Raw genomic sequence first — 19,175 nt, 5'->3', positions numbered from 1 at the left:
CTTGCTGACCATTCCTTGTCTCAGTACATCCTGTGGATTATGGTTACCCAGGTCTGGGGGTATTCATATTCAACTAAAACTGCTGGCTAAACCCAGGATTCTGCTGAAGCTGAGGTGCAAAGCACATAGTCCAGAAGGAAAACCTCACCCTCCAATCTGCTTCTTGAGCTTGGCACACAGGAACAGATCAGTAAAAAGAAAGACATGACGTAGCTTGCGAGCCCCCTCAACCAGCTCCACCATGAAACTGTCCTTCAGCAGCTGCCGGTGCTGGTAAAAAAAACAGAAAAAATGTTTTAGGTAGTGCAATATGAGCCCCAGATTTGGCGCTGGGGCAACACATTCCTTAGACGTGACTCTTACCAGAGCCAATTCAGTAAATTGGTCTAATTCAGAAAAAAGAAAAAAGGCTATTAAATGTTTCTTGCTGTAAGGTCTGCTCCCTGCTGCTACCCTCTCTCCCAGGGGCCGAAATGGCCATGAATCTTCTTTATTATCTGGTTCTGGGTCAGACTTCAGGCTTCTCTCCATCACCTGTTCCTGCACCCAAGTGTAATTTGTGAGTCCATTGCCCAGCTTCTGCGTAGCCAAGGGCCAGAATCACTGACAGTACATCATCCCCTCACAAACCAGCAGAGAGCAGCAAACACCACTTTTCTCAGGAGTCACTTACCCAGCCACTGAATTCAGCTTAAGCTACCCCACCAGGTAGAAAGAGGAGTGAACACCTCCACGAACACCTCCACTCCCCATTCACAACAGTAGTTTGTCAACATTAACAGCTGAATGCCATTGCTGCTTCTTTATTACAAGAGCTGTTAAGGGACAATTCCTGAACAAAATGTGCATCTAGCAAACTTCTCAGTAGTCCCTTATCAGCCTGTGTTTAAATAGGACCATCTGGATATGTCCCCACCCCATGCCTATTTAAATCTCTTTTATGTATCATATAAACATTCCCCAAACCAAAAGACGCAAAGAAGCCACACAACCCTGATGCCTTTATTCCTGTTTCTAGCTCCAGGAAGCTTCACAGCCTCCTAAATAAGAGGCACACGTTGGTAGGCAGAAGCATAGCTTTCCTAATTCCCTTATGGTGACTCCATAGATAAAAGACAAAAAGGCTGGAGCACTGGCACTGAGACAGATGGCTGTGTGCTGTTACCAGTGACCAAGCCACGAGTTTCAAGCCCTGCTCTACACTCAGGCCTTCTGCTCTGATGTCAGGATCAATAGGACTCCGAGTGCACATCTGGAATACATATCTCCCACTGATTTTCAAACAGAAGTCAGGGGTATTCAACTTTGGGCAAATTTTATTCCCACCAATATGTATAACTGTCAGTGTTGCCTAGATTCACAGCCAGTACAAGTGGGAACCACCAGCTTCTCCACGCATGCTAAGGTATGCTAAGGTACCTTTTCCTGACCTGTACTATTTCCTTAATATTCCAGCTAAGAGGTTGCTCCCCTGACACCAGTGAACGACATGTCACACATACCATATATGCCCAGACAGCACTGTGGCTGAGGATAGGAGAGATCCGCTAACACTGTCCAGTGCTAACCAACACCTCCCCCTGCTGTCTCACTGTCAGCCTTCTCCAGCCCATGCTCCGGACTTGTCAGTACAACTCACTCCCAACCTGCAGTATCTCTGTGATCCCCACGCTGGGAGATGCATGCATGAAAACTGTCCATTTCCAAGAGGCAGCTGTGCTCAGCTATGCAGCAGTATGCAACAGGACGGCAGTTAACCTGAGCAAGGTCAGGACATCCAAAGCAGAACTGATGCCTCAGTTTCTTAGGTTATACCCAATGGGGTTTGCTTGCTGCGTGACTTAACAAGCCCTGAACACATTTACTGAAGAGGGTGTGGGAGTGCAAACCCCCATGCTGCCTCTCCTTCCGCCTACCATTCTTCCCATCTTGGCTCTCCAAAATGAAAACAAACCACATCAGTCCTGAGCTCAGCAGGCGTCATGGCAAGGAACACAAGGCAGAGAAATGCCCTTGCAGACATAATTCTTGTTTCCACACTCTGTCCTACAGCACCCTAAACTTCCTGACGTGGCCTAAGAGTCTGCATTTTCCTCTCTGCAGCTGCAGGAGCACCACAGCTAGCTGTTAAAGCACACAAAGCAGTGTCAGCACCTCATCTTGGTGCTGCCTTCCATTACACAAAGGTCCTGGAAATTTGTGAGCAGCAGCAAAAGCTGCACCTTCCCCATAGTGCCAGGAAGCAAGGCTGCTCCCTAGCAGACTGTTGCACCATCTCTGGGCAGGAGTCTGTAGAGATCTGGTATCCAGCAGTGATTCAAGCTCAGAAAGGCCTGTACATATGTTAGTGTTTATTTTTAGGTGGGCGTGATCCTCCTGGCTTATCTTCAGTGGTTTTGAAGAGGACGCCTGCCTGCATTGATGTCTCTGCTGCTGATGCGCACTTGTGCGTGCATCCCCCTCCTGCCTGGCAAACAAATCCCAGGTAGGAAACTAGAAACACTGAGCTTTCAAAATAAATAAATAAAAAGGACAACGTGTGTTGTCAGTAGCAAAAACACTCTCCACAGCTGCAAAGAATTTAATCTGGGAGCAATAATGAAGCAGGGAAAGATATTTTCTGAGCAAGCCAAAACCCTGATCTCAGGTTTTGAGATCTGATGCATATTAATTACACTGCAAATCAGCTCAGCTCCTCTGGGGCAATGAGAATAGCTGCTTGTTGCCAGCTCAACCTCTGCTCAATGTTCGTAGGTGTAAAGATGTTCTCACAGCTCACTCATCTCTGCTACCCTGCAAGAATGAGGCACTGTCCCTTCCCTACCTGGCAGGGACACGGCACAGTCCTGACCTGGCCTTCTGTCCCCCTCTGCCCGGCACTGGCATTGAGAGAGATCAGTCAAGACCCCAGCCCAGCACCCTGTCAAGAGTTCCTAGCTTAAAAATACCCCAGGCTAGTCCAGAACACAGATTCAGCACCCCACCCTGGGAAGATGTCTCTGGCAGAGACAGGGCATCCACATGGCCAGCAATATTTCTTCACAAGCAATGGAGGGCACAGGCCCAGGAGAGCTGTTGGAGGACTGTGAAGGACTACTGCTCAGCCCTAGATCAGCCCCCTGGTTTTGGCAGTATTCCAGTACCATCATCTAGGCCAGAGCATTTTGAAGACAAGCGTTTCCTTAAGTGGAAGCCCACACTGAGGCACTAGTGACTGGAAACCTTTGTGTCAGGTCTTCACAAAGTAAGAAAAGAAGAGCCCATCAGTATTCCCTGCAGCAAGGCTACAGACCTCTCCACATGGCCTGCCTGGTCCAACCAGGCCATCCCTTCTCCTGCCTTCTGAAGTTGTACCTAACCTGCTGCTGCACAGTCCTTGGCTGTCACCATCTAAGCAGAGTTCCTCCAAGTGGCCATGCTCTCTGTCCCACATCTCCCCAAAAGTCAAGCAGAAAGCTCAGCCATACAACGCCACATCAGCGGTGTGATTCAACAGCCTTCATACTTCCCATCTGGGACTGAGGTACCACTCATTTGCACTGAGTTTATTTTGGCTAGCACTCCTAGGTACAAAATACCCTAACACAGTGCTACCATGAGGCAGCAAAAAGTCTTTGGCAGCATGATCTCCCAGAAAGAGAGCTGGGTGGGAAGAAGACAAGGCTGTATTTCCTAGGCTTGACTGGGACAGAAGTAAAGAGGTGAAAGGGATTTATTCCAGTCAGACACTCAGAGGAAAACACTGAGCTCCCCAGACCTTTCATACCTCATATCTTCTTGCTCATGAGCTAGTTGGGAAGGTCTCCCTTCAGCAAGCAGCAGGGGTAAAGTGCCACAAAAGCAACCAAGTGTCTGGGGACAAGAGGACAGAAGAAAACATTTGTGGATCAAGCCAGGAAATCTCTCCTCGCAGGGGTGTGGAGCTTGATATTAGATCTAACTACCAGCTTCTCTCGGAAAACAGGACTTTCGTTAGGGCTGGGCACAACAGGCATGCCCCAGGCTGCTCAGCATCAATGGAGCAGAGGAGGAGTGCTTCCAGCAAAGGGTCGCATCCTTTGTTGCAAATGATTCATCTTGCCAGGAGGGTTCAGCAGGTCAGAGGGAAACAATAAAAGGATTTCCCAACTGGCTTACCAGATCCGTGCCAAACCCCACAGTGAGGGAGCACAGGGCACCTTCCCGGTCCTCCCGATATGAGTCAGCCCATCCTACTCCACCCTGGGGAGCCAGCGGCCCCCTCAGACAGGACTCGTGCTGGTCACATGCCCAGGCCACCTCACCTCCACAGGCCTTCTCCAGCAGTTTGGGAACCAAAGCCCATTTTGGTCCTCCCAGCCAGGGCCAGCAACAGCTACTCCTTTGGTAGCCTCCTGTTAAACAGGCTGTCCTGAAACACAAGGTCTTTTGGCTGGGTGATCCTGCTGTACATGACATACAACAGCCTATGTGTGGGAAACCATCTCTTTACCTTGCTTCCAAAGTTCCTCTGTTTGCTAAGGTTACCAAAGGTGCGAAAGGTTTCCTAAAATGCCCTGAAATGACATATAGACTACAGAAACATCAAATAAACATCCAGGAAAACATAAGCTTAAAATCAGAGCGGCAGTACAGTGGCAGAGTGACCCCTCTCTTCCAGACAGTCCCAAGACTGTCAGGTGTCCAGCACAGGAGCTCAGGTCCGCTATAGAAAGAGGTTCCAGGAGGCCTGGGGGAAAACTTCCTATTTTGTATCATAATGGAGTGAATTAGGATCATCTCTAATCTCTCAAACAGGGCCTGGGCTGACTGTTACCTTCAGTGGCTCTTGCAAAGTTTCTGTACTGGTGCAGTGTAAGTCCCAAGTCTCCTTTCTAGGCCCTGCTTTCCTTTGCATGTTTTCACCTGCTTCTTCTCCCACCCACCTCAGTGCTCTGGACAAAAGAGCTCTCTCCCTGTACACCTTTCAGTGCTTAGATATCCTCTTTGGACTGCCTATTGCCGTCCTCCTCCTCTTACCTCTGTCAGTTAGCATCTCCCCTCCCCCGCTACCAACCTCACGACTACCTGTATGCTCATCTATTCATCCTACAGTGTTTTTGTGCTGTTTGCATATGGTAAATCCTGCTGCTGTCACGTACTGTTTAACTCCAGGAAGTGTGGCAGAAGACCAGCTTGTCTGAGACACATTACAAAAAGTGGAATTTAAAAATCTACTCATCCAGAACCACAGCTGTACAAAAGGCTGTCTCCTCACTTGTGTGCTGAGGAAAGAGCTCATCCGATGTGGTGACAGCAGAGGCCTGCAGCGTGCGTGGGTGAGAGCCCCGGGAAGGACTGGAACATGTGTGATGCAGGAGGAGGAGGGTAAAAGCAGGAGATGGGTATTGGCATATGTCAGTGAGGAAGAGGTGGTTTGGCTTTCTGCAGAGCGTAGGAAGAAAATGATTCCTTGTGTGTGTATGCGTGTGTTGCAAGACCAGCATTGCAGAATGAAAGGGATGCTCTGCCTAGGGAGCTAAACTGGCTGCTCTTTGAGCATTTTAATAGCCTTTCTTTATTCTTTCCAAAGCTCCTGTCACCAGGAGCTCTCTGACTCCAGCAGTAAGGTAGAGTGTGAAGCATCCAAGATAATTTTTGAGTGCTCTATCGCCAACATCTGCTCAAGGCCTCCAGAAGCAGTAGGCACCAGGCCTCAAGCTGTGCATGGCTGCCTGCATCTAAGCTTAGCTCCCATCTTTTCAAAGGCTTTAGTTTGCCCTTCTGCTCCCTTGCAAATGTCCTTTGTCCTTTCTCTTCCCTAGCACACTTGGTCTCCACCAAGTTAAATGGGTGCCTCAGGCAATGATAACCAGTGCCTTGACTGCAGTTTAAAACCACATTTAGAAACATGATAGAGCAGCTTGCCAAGCAGCCACTTCTCTCCAGGGCAAGGGAAAAGGTGCACAGTAGCATATGCTGATCCAACATGTGATCTAGTGGGCTTGATCCCAGAAGGAACTGCTTGGACTGGTGCTGATGAGACCAGACACTAAGCCACTCAGTCAGCAGAGTGACCCAAAACTCAAAAAAGCCTTCTTTTTTAGGCAGCTCCATTCCTCCATGCCACTGTGGGATCACACAAATACCAGTGTGAACACTTCAGAGAGGGTGGGACTGCACGGCCACGGGCAAGGCAGAATGGCAGCCACTACCACTCAGCTTGGTCTGAACTGCCTGAAAGAACATCCAGCAAAGAGTATTAGACAAGCAGCAGTCAAGAAAGGAACCACCATCTCCCAAATGAACTCTGCAATTTTTTGCAGTTTCATTCATTCCTGCTTTACAAGAATGGGCTGAATTAGCTGGAAACACAAGCCTTTACTTCTGGCAGAGAAAGACAACACAAGCTCTGCAATCATTTGCATCCAGGCTTAGTTGAAAAAAACCATGCAGCCTATCCAGCTGCTCTGTTAATAAGACTAGAAAGGTTATTACTCCCTTCCTTCTGGCACATAATAGTGGCACATCCTCCACCTCAAAGCATTCGTTCTCCTGCTTCCCAAGGGACCATCCCAATAGAACCTTAAACAGGTTGCCTATTTAAGCCAAGAGAATAGTGATGAAGAAAGATGCTTGCTCCATGGTCCTAATGGGTGGAAGATTCTCCACCACTTGCATTCTGAGTCAGAAGGTATAGTGCTACTCAGACCCCCTTTCCCTCCATGCATTTGTTTGGTCATTTAGAGGGTTGGCAAAGGTGGATACCTGCAGATAATCCATCAAAAAAAAGTAAAAAAGTAAAACCACAAAAGTAGAAAGATGGGAAGGAGGGAGCAAGGGAATGTAGTAGCAGATCAGGCTGAATAGAAACAGACCCAAAAGCCCAGATAAGCCCTCCTGGCTCCCCTGTGTTGCCAGGCCGGGGCTGGTGCTCTCCTGGCACCTCCATACTGCAGCCCTCGCAAACCACAAGGCAGAGAAGACTAGCTACAGCCAGCCTGGCAGGCAGCAAGGACCAAACTATGGGTTTGTAGGCTTAAGCCACGAATACTGCCTTCCCTGTTGTAGCCCTTTCTGTCCCTCTGGTGAATGGTTTTACTCCCTTTGTTCCCATCTCCTTGCGCGACCTGAAATAATCATTCATCCCAGCAAATTAAATCAGGTCCATGCGTCACAGAAAACTTTCAGCTTATATGCATAAGTCTAGAATTAGAAAAAAGCCTACTGAGCCAAGCAGAACCAGGGGGCAGGTGTGCAGAAAGGACACCTGACATCACGCAGGAAGACAGCAGGCAGGTCAGAGTGAGTCGATGCTCCTGGAGCAGGGAATCACCTTTTGCAAAAGGGATGAATACTGTGCTGATGAGCCTGTACTCTCTCCTGACCTGCACTCCTCTCCTTAGTAGCCTGTCACTAGGGAGATTAACAACTGGCTGCTTTCCCCAGTTCAAAGCAATCCTGAAAAAAAGAGCTGGAGCAAGAGGCTGGCAAAGGAGATTTGACTCCTCCTCACGACACACTCAAAGGGGAAAAATATTCCCCATAAAAGGCAAGTACTGGGAAAAAAAGATAACTGAGATCAGCACCTAAGCAATACATGAGGGGAAAGGGCTGTTTTCCCTCCTTCCTTTCCACCAAGGAAATTTCTATGGGAGGAAGACAAATAATGAAAAAAGCCATCAAAGCAAGCTGGCAATTCATTAAAATAAAAAATGCATTATGCATTGAGAGCAGTCAATTAGGAGATGCAAACTGCACACTGTCCTGTCACCCTAGGGGAAGCACAAGCAAGGCGAGTGGGAGGAAAGGATAAGTAGAAAAGGAAAGATTTACAGGCATAAACAAAACCCAGCTATGACCCCAAGCTGAGTAGCTTGTAGCAAGGAGCAGCCATCACTAACCCACATGGAGTAGCTGGGAGCACGCTTGTGTCTCTGGATTACTGTGCAGAAAGTGAACATACCTACTCTCTAGACACAGAGTGGTGTCAACTGGGGCATTACTGCTTTGAAGAAAGTAGGATATTGGTGCCAAATGACTAAAGAAAGTATCCACCATCAGATTACCAGAGTGGAAGGCAAATTCTGGGAAGCATCAGAAGCAATTCCGTTTCTTCCCTGAGCTCAGTGCAAGCTGTATGCAGCAAGGGAGAGCACAAAGGGTTCCTAGCCCCTCCAGCACACCCACAGCCCTCTCCTTGGGTATGTCCCCTTCTTTCCCTCCCCACATGATACATAGAGTCACTGCAGGCAGAACCACTGAGAGTGTGAATAGGGCTGCTGAGCCCAATCCTGACAAGCCTCCCCTTCCTGCTTTCTAAGATCTGACAAATACACCACTCCAAAAAGAGATCATCGAGATCATCCTCCTGAGCCTGCCCCTCTGCCTGGGCTCTGGCACCTCATTAGGATTCTGCATTATACTTTTCAAAGCCTGCATCCCTCATCGAGATGCTGACAGACAACCGGAGAACACAAAATGCTCCCTCCCCTGTGAAGGGGCATCCTAGCCTGCGATTTCTGCTACGACTCAATCAGCATCCACTTTAATGAGGCCATACACTATCGCCGAGGCCCTGGTGACTGATGTCTGAGCTTCTACCTCAGCCTCCAATTGCTCAGCCCCTCCTTTTCTCAGCTGCAGACTTCCTCAGCTGACAAAATGAGACAATGAACAAGACTTGCAGGACAAAGTGCACCAAATTCCCAGTACTGCAGCTTCTAGCAAATCTTTGTCAGCTGAAAATCAGTTTAACAGCTAAAAGCAAGCATGTTTAGCTGACAGGATTTGGGAATACATCATGAAGGTTCATGGTTTCTTAACAATCTCCTGGGCTTTGTAAGAGATGTTTTTGTACAGGGTAATTTGGGTCACTTTTGATCAGCCAGTGTCTCTGGCATGCTGCCACAACTCCTCTTACACACATACTATCTGAGCGCACCTCTCTTTTGTTCAATCTCCTACGTTCTTCTCCCTCTTAATACGTCTGTCAGTCCTGGCCTTTCCTCATCAGGAAGGACTGAATTGCTTTCTAATGAAACTATGAGGCAGATGAATCAAGCCCACTGAGGCATGCAGGACTTTACTGTTGCGTAGCTCTATGCCCCCCTTGCACAACATTGCATGCAGGTAAAGGAACTGCACATCTTAGAACTTTCTGGGTATAGTCCAGCTCCTAGCACAGCTGAGAAGAGTTATCTTACACCCTTAGGAGTCAATCACCTCCCTTAGCTTTCCCAGCCCATTCCATTTGTTTTGCTTCCTAATCCCATTTAAAACATTCTTCTTTAGAAATGAGGATGCAAAAAACTAGTTTTATGGCAAGAATGAAGATTCTGGAAAACAGCTTTTCCTAATCTTTTACAATTTCTGATGTTTCCTCACCTTTTTCTCTTCCCAGGCTTCCTGTTTGGTTTCAGTTTGCAGGTAAAATACAAATCCATTTAGTGTATAGCAATATGCATCATAGAAATGATGTGTGATAGTGATTATAACAATGCTAGGGACAAAACTCTAATCACACTTTTCCTCTGCACTTCCAAACTGTTTTCCAAACAGAAAACAGAGAGGAGCTGTACTACATCCTTTAGAGAACAAGGACACTGCATAAACTGTATCTTAGCAACAAACGAATTAATAGCGTAACTTCCTAGTCTGCTCTACAGAAAAGGCACAACCAGTATTTAGAAACTGAGAAAATAATGAAAGCAGGAAGGCTCACCTCCCCCTTCTTTACAGTCATGGACTGCCGACGAGGAGTGATCTCCTCATTGATGCTGGAGAGGAAGTTCTGTGAGATCCGTAGAGCATCCTGCAGGAGTGGATGATCAGGGTGGCTCACTGGAGTGTGCTTGAGCAAATCCTGACACCAGGAACACAAACAAAGAACAGAACCATGAGCAGCACTAGAAGGCAGAAGGGTCTGAGGGCTTCTAACTAGAGCTGTAGAACAAGATGCTCCAGCTGCTTCTTACAGATTAGAGCAAGGCTTTATCTCTAGACGAAGAGGATAATACTCTGCACTTCTTGGTAACACCACTGAAGAGGTAGCAGGGTCCTACCTATGGACTCCCTCCCCTTAGTGTAAAGGGAAGAGGCTCTTATGCAGCATGACAGGTTTATTTTTGCAGTCCTGCAGCTCCATGGAAAATTTGAAGGGTGAAGAAAATAGAAAAGGGGCCTAAAGTTTGAAAACTACCTTTCAGATACTTACATGCAGGACAAGTGTGCTGCGAGTCACTCGATCCACTGGCTTGTATAACAGAGCTGTGAAAAAAAAAAAGCAGCAGGAATATAAGGAAGAGGTACCTAAATACAGCCCCTACAGAGCAACTTGTCCAATGCAACTGAATGTACAGGCATAGGCTTATTAACCAATAAGCTACTGGAAAATTCCCTTCTCTAAGGTTAATGTGCTGCACAGCCAATAAAACACACATGAACACACAGAGGAAATAAACATGCTCCATGGCAAACAGATGCCCACTTGTGAGCACGCTCTGCCAGACAGTGGATGAGGAGCACACAAGGCAGTACAGAACAACTGCACACAGCATGGCACACTTCTGACAATTCCCTGGCAACCTGCCTGGTCCCACAGGTCAAAATCGGGCCTTGCACTCTTAAAGTTGCCAAGGAGGTCCCTGAAAGGTTGGCAGTGCATCCCTCCATCTGGAGTTCAGCATGACATGTTGAATGCTTCCAAATCCTGGTAATAGGCCAAAACAGGAAGGGTATTCACTTTTCTGTTAGTGAGTATAGAAGCTTCTTATAACATGGGTTGTCTTCTACCTATGTGCATAGAGACAAGCACCATGGAACCCAATCTTGACCAGGCTCTCTAGATGCTACCATAGGGCAAAAACCATGTAACAATAACTGCTAGGATTGCGTTTGTGCTATCACTGGGTAGCAGATGTTCTCTTAAAATCACAGCAGTCCTTTGGTTGACGTGGTTTTGCCAAAAGGGACTGATGAGGTTTTAAGCTGGGCAGGGGCTTCCCTGTGCATGCATGCAGCTTACTATGCATGAGCTCTGCTACTTAGCAAAAGGGAACTGATTTCCCAGGTAGAGCCAGCAGAGACTCCATAACCCTCCAGCATTTAAAAAGAAAAAGGGAGAGTGGAGGTTTGGCAACAGCCTCCACACAGTCCTGACAAACCACAGTCTCCTTTGCATGGATCACTCACTTTCCAAGGAATTTTTCGTCGTCTGATCTTTAGATTCCTTTGTGCTTCTAGCCTTTAGATTCTAAAAGAAAAAGAAAACCCACGTAGCAGACAGTCAATCATCTTGAAATATCACATGGGAATGTAAGAGACTATCTGCTCCTCCAAGGGAGGGCCTAAGTGTGAATGAAGGACAGCCCTATCACAGTTCAAGTCAGTGAAAGAAAAATGTGCTTTCCTTCCTGGTAAATCCACCATTGCCATGTCACAGGCACTCACACATCTCAAACACTAAGCAGTTTTCTTAGGAGTGCATGTCAATAGAGATGCAGCAAAGCAGGGAACCACCTATAGCAACAGGGATGGTGGAGTTTTTAAATCACCTGCAGGAGAAAGACATGTCCATAAGGATGCAGCCGTTGTCACAGCATGTGTACACCACCAATAAATAAAGTAGAAGATTGGGATTCAGTACCTGCAGGTTACACTTCCCTATACCTGTACTCAGAGCTGGGTGACCTTGGACAAGTCAACTCTTTTTCATGGCAGAAAAGGAACAACGCCTGTGACTCTTCTCTTTGCACATGGACCATGAAGCTACATGCTTTAATGTGCTGAGCTCTGAAATCCTCACTAAGACACAAATGCACAAATACCATCACCATCATTCCAAATAGAGTAGGTACTAGCACAATTTCAGAATTATCCTTCAGAAAACAGCAAAACAAAGGTATCACATTTGCACAGAGCCCAGGACCCTGGGGCCTTAATCTCTATTCCGTTTTCTAGGGACTACCATGATACTATCTATACATATTACTATTAATAAATGGGAAAGTCCATGAAATGCATTTTAATACTGAAAGAAAAGTAAGCACAGGGGAAGCTACTTTACTAATGAGTTGACACCACTAGAGCACAGGAGTGGTCAGGCAAAGGACCAGAACCTGATGGAAATCCTCAGGAGAGGACAGAAAACATTTGCACTCTGATGAGTAGTACAGCACATCCCAAAAGGCAAGTCTTGTCTCCCTCATTTCACAGAGGGAACATGTTTTGTTTTACCTCTTTATCATAAAAATCTAAAGGGACATGCAATAGTGAATGTACTCAAGAGTTTTTTTCAGAGCAATAAACGCTCCTAGTATTATTCAGCTCTGATTATTTATCTGCTTGTTTTTACAGACACACATAGGAAGTTCATGTTTTCTCGGTTACTGAGTTCTTCAAGATATAATCACCGCAATACAAAGAGTCAATGAGATCACGCATTGCAGGCAAAGCTGGTGGCCTGGGAAGCCTGAAAAAGTATTTAAAATGTTTTGACACAAGGTATTCCTCTTAAGAGAGGAAATCAGAGCAGCCCAATGAATAATATTATAGATTACGGCTGATGCACTTGCCTTTTTAAACAGAGCTACCTTCTCTTCTCTGCGCCAGTGAAGCCTGCAATTCCGCTGACAGCCATAATGCAAGCCATTAAAGATGGCTTTTTACACCACAATCAGCATCATCATTAGCAAGAGAAATATTTGAGAAACTCAACTGCAGCTTTCTCTTCTAGAAATGCATGAAGGAGGCACAGAGCCGAGAAGTTCAAAGCAATGCCAGTTTTTACAAGATTCCCTGGGTGGGGACAGCACATAAAGACTGTCTATGCAATAACCTCTATTAGCTCAAAGTATAAATCACTGTAAGAACATGAGCTGAAGCAGTGAGTCTACGGGAGCTCACAACTCCTCCAGAAGTCAGGGCTGCAAAGATACTTGGAGGATACACAGGAGTGACATTGCAGGGTGTTAGTCAGATCCAGAAGGCTCGTGTGTCTGAATACCATGACATTACCTCAGAGATTTCAGCAAACTGAGCATTGGCTTGGCAGCATTTCTCTGCTGTCTCCATAGCAACTTCATAGTTATCCACAAAGGCCCGGTACACTCCCAGCTGGCTGGCCTGCAGGAAGCAAAACAAAATAAAATAAATGCTAGGGAAGAAGACAGTTTGGGATGGCCAGCCTCAGTATCTAATGATCAGAACATGTTCCTTCACACCAAAGAATTGCAGAGAATGCTGAGCAGGCCCAGAAAGACATCTCTGACCTGTCAGCTTTGCTTAACCAGCACAGGTGCTCCCATGCGTGCACCCAGTTCCATCTATGCTGAATAAGTTCACTTGTGAAAGACGTGGAAGCCTGCGAGAATGACACATTCTTATTACTGCCATCTATTTTTCTCTTCTGAACTGCCAGATTAGTATCTATTAATATTTTAGCTCATTGATGTAACTGGAGCTGCTGGCTATTTGCCACAAAATATGAATCAGACAGGAATGATTCAGCCCAACAGCACAAATGTGACCCCAGTAAGCTACTTGTTGGCTTTTGCATGATGGACACGCTAAATCAAACCCAGACATTAACCCATATCTGCATTAGTGAACACTGTTATAAGGACAGCAGAGTGCTGAAAATACAGAAGAGAGATCCAGAGCACAATCTGTTTCGAAGGCAGTGACTGCAGCACTAGGTGACAGAAAATGGCAGTTTTTCCAGCAGAAGGAATATGCAATTGGTCCAGAAGAAGATGGAGCAGGCCTCAGAGTGCAGTAATAAGCCATTATTATCACTGAGTCTTAGCACTGATCCTGTTTGCTGACTTAGGAATTGCAGCCGTATTTACACCAGAGCACATAAGATCCAGCTTGGGAAATCCCTGGGTAGCTTCCAAGCTTGTCTGGATTGCAGAGCTGGTTTTGTGTTGCAGAGCTGCACAGGCTGTGCTGTAAACACCTCAGCAGCTTGAACATACTTGCAAGTGCATGGTCAGTAGTGAGCCAACAGGTGGAGTGCTGTAAAAGGCTCCATTAAAGAGAAGTTTGTTACCAGAAGAGCTTGCACTTACCTTATTTCTGCAACTTCCCTGACACTTCTGCCCAAGACACGCAACAGGCAGAGCAGTTAAATTTCCCACAGACAGTGCTCTTTTCCTCTCCTGCTCTCTCATAATCACTGTGTTCCCCATGCTCTACGGAGCTTTGTGCAAGAGACGATGGAAGAAAAAAAGCCACTCTCAGGAGAACATTCCCTGCACAAATTTCTTTAGCTAACAGAGGCTAAGAAACAGTGAGCTATTTCCTAGGGCACATTTTACTGAAAGATTAGGAACCAACCACAACCCTCATGCAAAATAACACGGTTATGACTGAAGCTGAAGAAAACTGCGCTCACTTATGCCAGGGATGACCTGGCCCCAGCAGTGTGGAGAGAATAAAATCTGTATTTGCCACTGGGGCACAAGCCTGTGAAGAAGCTGCTGTCGGAATTACTGATCATTTGCAGGGCTTATGACATTAGGATTTGGATGATGCCAGCTAACACAGCAGAGCTTTAAAGCTTCTCCATTCCTGTGTGGCTCTTTCATTTCCTGCTACTCCTGAACAGTCTTTCTAAACTTTCATTTTCCTCCTCTAAACATGCCATCATGAAAACATCTTTTTCATTAAAACCTGAGATTCCAAATAAAGCAATAATGCTCACACACAGTTTTCATGCTCGTTTAAGTTTTCTCTTTTTCAATTAAAAAGAATACACTGAAAATTAAACAAGTTTTGGTAGAAATAACTGACTTCTGGTTAAAATTTTTTCCGTTCCTGAAAAAGATCAGTGATAATATTTGCTAAATATTTCTTCATTTCTAAAAACAGTTCTAAAGTGTTTCCTTTCTAGTTATAAAAAAACACTTACAAAATATTCCCCAAAAGTGAGAAGCATATTTCACTCCCACATGCCTAGTGCCTTTTTTCCTTTTCCTTAGTTTCAACAGGAAAAAGGTGGAATAACAGTCACTGATGTTACAAATGGATCATACTTTGTGCCAGACCACATGAAATTCTAAAACTCCTTGCATGCACTATCTATAACTTCAATCTATGGTGTTTTGTTTTGCATGATATTAAGGAAAATTAATGTCCCCGGGGACCTCAGGATAATAACAAGGATTCCAGTGTTTAGCATCAGTTTGCATGACATGACCACAAGTAAACAGTCTGCTCCAAAAGATTTTATGTACATGCGGTATAGATGTCTTGTAATGCCTGATGTTCTTGCTGTCTCTCTCATCTAGCTGCTTCCCACTGCCTACCAAGAATTATTAGCTTTATCTCACCCAGCAAAGAGTTCACAATTCCCACTGATACTGTACGAAACCACCAGAAACTGAAACTGCTAAGCTAACTCAAAGCTTCCTGCGCTAGGGCAATTTGCTACTTTGCTTCCAATACTAATCCAACAAAATCAACGGAACATAAAAATAGAGTACCAGAAGGGCTTAACTCACGCACCTGTGATCACCATCAGCAAGAAATGGTCTTAAACAAAGGCCTAAGTAGCTGTACAGTGCATCAAATCTTGCTCAATAGCCATCGCTGGTAAAGAATATATTCAGGTCTTCTTCAATTAGTGCTATCTTCATTGCTGCACTAAACTTCCAATGCAGTTTGTGAGGCTTCCACTTCTCAGCAGCTTTCTGCATCTTTGCTTCAGCAACCAGCAGCAGGTGGTTTTGTCTTCTTAAACCAGTTGCTCAAATTGCATACCATGAACTACTCACCAAGGCACCAACTTGACCCCTCCTGGCTAAAACATGCTGGCAGTGAAGAACAGAATCCCATATTTTGATCTTGAGCTGCTGGCATGCATGGAAAACATCATCTTCCAGGCACATCTACCCCTGCTCCATAGGGGATGGGGATGGTGCTGGGCTACACAGCTGCTAACAATTGAGTGACCCTGGTAAAGCGCACTCCCCATCCAATAAACCCCTCACTGGAATGTCACTCCTACCCTGAGAATCAGAGGCACCTCAGGAATGCAGAGATTCTTTTCTTTTCTAAAAAGGAAAAACCAGCTCCTTTAATCCTTTGCTCTCTGCACATGCTAGGGGAGAGGCTAAAGGGGCCAAAAGAATCTCCTAGAATGCAAACAATTTGTCATCTGGCTCAGAAACTCAGCAATTTTAATTCAGCCTCAGAAACATGCTGTATATGCCTTTGTCCTGTTCTGCACTCGGAGAATTTTGTTGAGGCTGCTTGGAGGATTCTCAGCAGCAGGTTGACTGCATCAGCATAGCAGCAAGGGGAATATCAAGGCCGGGATGGTGGTAGAAAAGCAAAGCCAAAGGTGATGACCATAAAAGAGAGAAAATCAGCACAAGATAGAGCAAAGCACCACAGAGAGAAGGAAGTACGTGTGAGGGAGTTCAGCAATAATGAGAAACACTTAGCTGTCAGTGTTAAAAAGTATGCTTTTTAACACTGCCATTCTCCCATCTTCCTTTAAAGCAAACAGTTTGATGACACTGCAGACACCCTGGAGATTCAATGTTTCTGTGAAATTGTATTTGTATTAGTATCATAGCTTGCTGGAGTCTTTAATTAAATGCAATGAAACAGCCACTTTTGCTGTAGGCCTTTCACTGCAGTGGCAAAGCTAGAAGCCTCTCATCTAAGCCCGCTAAACTCTTTGGTCTATGCATAGTCACCAAAGGGAATTGTATCAGCACCTGTGAGATGAATGAGAGGTAACAGAAACTTTGGTGATGGTAGTTGACTCACCAACTTTTGGAAGAGGTCCCCTACACGTTGCTGGTGACTCCACTGCTGCACTCGGGGAAAGAGCCCATCATAGAATTCTTTATGGATCTCATAGAGCTCAGGCACTTTGAAGAATATTGTCTCAATCTGCTGACTAGTCAGCACAGGCTGAGAGGTAGTGGCAGCTGCTTTCAAAGGCTTCATAGGCTGAAATGAGGAAAGAAGGAAATTGTTACCATGCAAACCAAGTACCTTCACCTTTGCCACATTACAACACATCCCTCCAGAGAGTTGTTTTTCATCCTATTAATAAGTGATATTTGCATTCACACAACTGAAAGCTAGACATTAACAAGTTCTCTCATGGGTATTGGCCATCCCTGGCAGGTGGATTTTCCCAGGATGTTCATGGTGCAATTAAAATCCCTTTGCACTCCGTTTCCTTAATCTCTGTCCAAAGGTACAGCAACGTGTCTAAAAATTAGCACAGGATCCTGAAAGACAGGGCTCCTGGATACTACCACACTAATAACTCCCTGGTTGTGCCATACCCAGTCCTTTCTTTAAGCCTGTCTTTGTCTACTGGAGAAGAGGAATAACTGGTGCCCTTTGCACCCAGCAACTTGTAACCCATGGTATGTGAAGTTCTGGGAAACTCTGGATGGAAGCAGCAATGAAAATTCACGTACCAGTGTTTGATATGGTATCTGCCACCAGCACTTACCAGCAGCAGAGCCTCCAGGTGGCTCAGGTAGGTTTCCTCACTGGCTAGGATTCCTGACAGGACCCATTTTCTCATCTCCAGGCCTTTCTCCAGGTCTGGCTCACTCTACAAAGAAGTTGATAAGGAGAAAAAAGAAAAAGAAAAAAGAAAAAACAAAGCAAAAACAAAGAAGAGGAAAAAAAGGGAGGGAAGAGAGAAAGAAAAAAACAAGAATGAGGATGGAGAGTAAAAGATATTATTCAGCTAACCACAGCATATTTGTTTTTTTGGTTTACTTTCAGACTAAAAAAACCAACCAAGCAAAAAACCCACCTGTGCTTAGTATCCTGTTTCTAGAAACATGCCAACATAAAACATTAAAGAAATTTTTATTTACCAGCAACTGATGTCACAGATTATTTACAGGTGTTAGCTTTAGTCATCCAACTTTGGTGCCTCAATTAGGCACTCGGACTTCTTCACAAAATTCAAAATACAGAATTTAAAAATTCAGAATTTATCCTCCTAAACAAATCTTAGGGGCCCTTGGTTATGTGCAATTCACTCCCTCATCCCACGAGAGTTCTCTGTGATCTTACTCCAAAGCCATGTTTCTCTATGCAGACAGGATCTTTTCCCCTGCATCTACACAGATGCACATGAATATACAGCAGTTACAGCCCGACATTGCTGTTAAGATGGCTGTTCTTTCTCCCACTCTCTACTATTCACTGAATTATTTTTCAGTGCCAGCTTGCACAATGTCTACTTTTAGTTAGAGGACGGAATAATCAGCAGTGCTTGTAACGCACACGCTGATTTTCTTATTGGGATTCCATGAAGGAGTTCTTAACCAAAATAACTGAAGAGAGAAAAAAAAAATACATTCATGGGCAAATGTACACATCAAGGAAAGACTAACATCAAGTGTTAAGAGAAGCAAAATCCCCTCTGTTGAATTTCAATTATCCTTCCTCTCACAACTATTACCTGAAAAATGTTTAACCTGATAAAGTGGAATTGAGTATTTTCCATAAACTCTGAAAAAAATGTGGCCAAACAATGAAGGTTATAAATAGTGAAAAACACCCCCCTTTTACAGAATCTTATTTCCAGTTCCCTTCATTTCTGTCATTCACAGAAATGGCTTTTTACAATTCTTGCAACCTTTTTATGTTGTTAAATGTCTCTAAGAATAGAGTCAGTGGTTGGATCTGAAAGGGTAGATACTTTTCAAGGGCTCTGGGTAGGTTGTTTGGGGCTCCATCCTACTTCTAATATCCAGAGGAATCTTCAGCTATTGATTTCAGCAGCAGGAGGATCAGGAAACATAGCAGTATGCTCCACTCTACTGACAGAACATAAAGCACTATAGCTGACAAAAAAAGCTCTATTTAGTTTAGGGTCCTGTGCTTTGAAGCCTGCTGTATATTTGAGGCTCATTATGGAGAGAAGGTATCTTGGCTACAGGTAAGCTTACAGTAACTACCACATTCTGAGTGTGACTTTGAGCCTACACACCACACGAAGAAAGAAACAGATCCTCACGCTCCCAGATATTTCTGGATTCAGCCTCATAAATAACCATCCTGATTTTTGAACTCTTTCATTGAATTTCACAAGCTATTTTCTAGGCTAAAAGACCTTGCAGCAACTACTTTATAAAAATTTTGTGAGGTGTCAAATACCACCACCACCTTTTAAATAAAAGTGGCAGACAGAAGCTGTTCTAAGGAAATGAGTAGAATTTACA

At 45.1% G+C, this 19,175-nt stretch overlaps 1 protein-coding gene across 1 annotated transcript in view; it reads right to left on the bottom strand.

Moving 5' to 3' along the window:
• BCR (breakpoint cluster region) overlaps positions 1–19,175 on the bottom strand; it is a 101,446-nt gene that overhangs the window by 21,288 nt on the left and 60,983 nt on the right. The window contains exons 3-9 of the mRNA XM_010575139.1: positions 17,444–17,548; positions 16,741–16,926; positions 12,976–13,083; positions 11,152–11,212; positions 10,175–10,227; positions 9,683–9,823; positions 149–270 (exon numbers count right to left, since the gene is read on the bottom strand). Of these exons, the coding sequence (XP_010573441.1) occupies positions 149–270; positions 9,683–9,823; positions 10,175–10,227; positions 11,152–11,212; positions 12,976–13,083; positions 16,741–16,926; positions 17,444–17,548 (776 nt within the window). The remainder of the gene's footprint in view (positions 1–148; positions 271–9,682; positions 9,824–10,174; positions 10,228–11,151; positions 11,213–12,975; positions 13,084–16,740; positions 16,927–17,443; positions 17,549–19,175) is intronic.

The sequence above is a fragment of the Haliaeetus leucocephalus genome, unplaced genomic scaffold (assembly GCF_000737465.1).
Source record: "Haliaeetus leucocephalus isolate CR32 unplaced genomic scaffold, Haliaeetus_leucocephalus-4.0 Scaffold13, whole genome shotgun sequence".
Classification (NCBI taxonomy): Eukaryota; Metazoa; Chordata; class Aves; order Accipitriformes; family Accipitridae; genus Haliaeetus; species Haliaeetus leucocephalus.
Note: the sequence above shows the minus strand (reverse complement) of the source record. Positions and strands in the feature narration are given on the sequence as shown.